The sequence below is a fragment of the Bison bison genome, unplaced genomic scaffold (assembly GCF_000754665.1).
Source record: "Bison bison bison isolate TAMUID 2011002044 unplaced genomic scaffold, Bison_UMD1.0 scf7180017864503, whole genome shotgun sequence".
NCBI lineage: Eukaryota > Metazoa > Chordata > Mammalia > Artiodactyla > Bovidae > Bison > Bison bison.
This window is the reverse complement of record NW_011495061.1, coordinates 2669108-2669684: the sequence shown is the minus strand read 5'-3', so window position 1 is coordinate 2669684 and position 577 is coordinate 2669108. Positions and strand designations below refer to the sequence as shown.

At 66.7% G+C, this 577-nt stretch overlaps 1 protein-coding gene across 1 annotated transcript in view; it reads right to left on the bottom strand.

The window, feature by feature from the left end:
- The window catches only part of SHH (sonic hedgehog), a 10707-nt gene that overhangs the window by 3776 nt on the left and 6354 nt on the right, over positions 1 to 577 (bottom strand). Inside the window, exon 3 of the mRNA XM_010829357.1 lies at positions 268 to 453. Within this exon, the coding sequence (XP_010827659.1) occupies positions 268 to 453 (186 nt within the window). The remainder of the gene's footprint in view (positions 1 to 267; positions 454 to 577) is intronic.

The window sequence follows — 577 nt, the reverse complement described above, 5'->3', positions numbered from 1 at the left end:
TTTGGGAGCCTTGCGCAGGGCCGGGGGTGAGGGGCGCGCCTCCGTTTGGGAGCCCCGCGCAGGGGCGGGGTGGGGGCGCGCCTCCGCGCCCTCCAGCGGCTGAGACCCTTTTTCGGGCTATAAACCCAGACCTTCTGCCCACCGTCCACACCTTGTGTGCCAAGAAGCCATTATTTTCCTTTCCTCCAAAGTGTGACGACACTTCGCAAGTGTTTTTCCTCCTAACATGTGCTAGTAAAACACAGGTTAGGAGACAAACAGGCAAACCCAGGGGTGAGGGAGACGCAGCTCCTCCGACATCCCCTGTGGACTGCTCTGCTGAAGGCGCAGCTTCTGCAGCGGGGTGGCGGGACCGCCCGGCCGAGTCGGGGCCTGCGCTCGCGCGCGCGCCTGACTCCCGGAGCTGTTCCTCGCCCGCAACAGCGAGTGGCGTTGCAGGCCCAGGGAAGCGGCCTAGCGGCGCAGGGCGACTAGGCTGGTTCCCGGGGAGGACGGGCGCTCCGGGCTGGCGCCCTCCAGATGTTGGAAGCCGTAACTACTGGCTTTGTGGCCGGCCGCCGGGCTTCGTCCCCCGGGC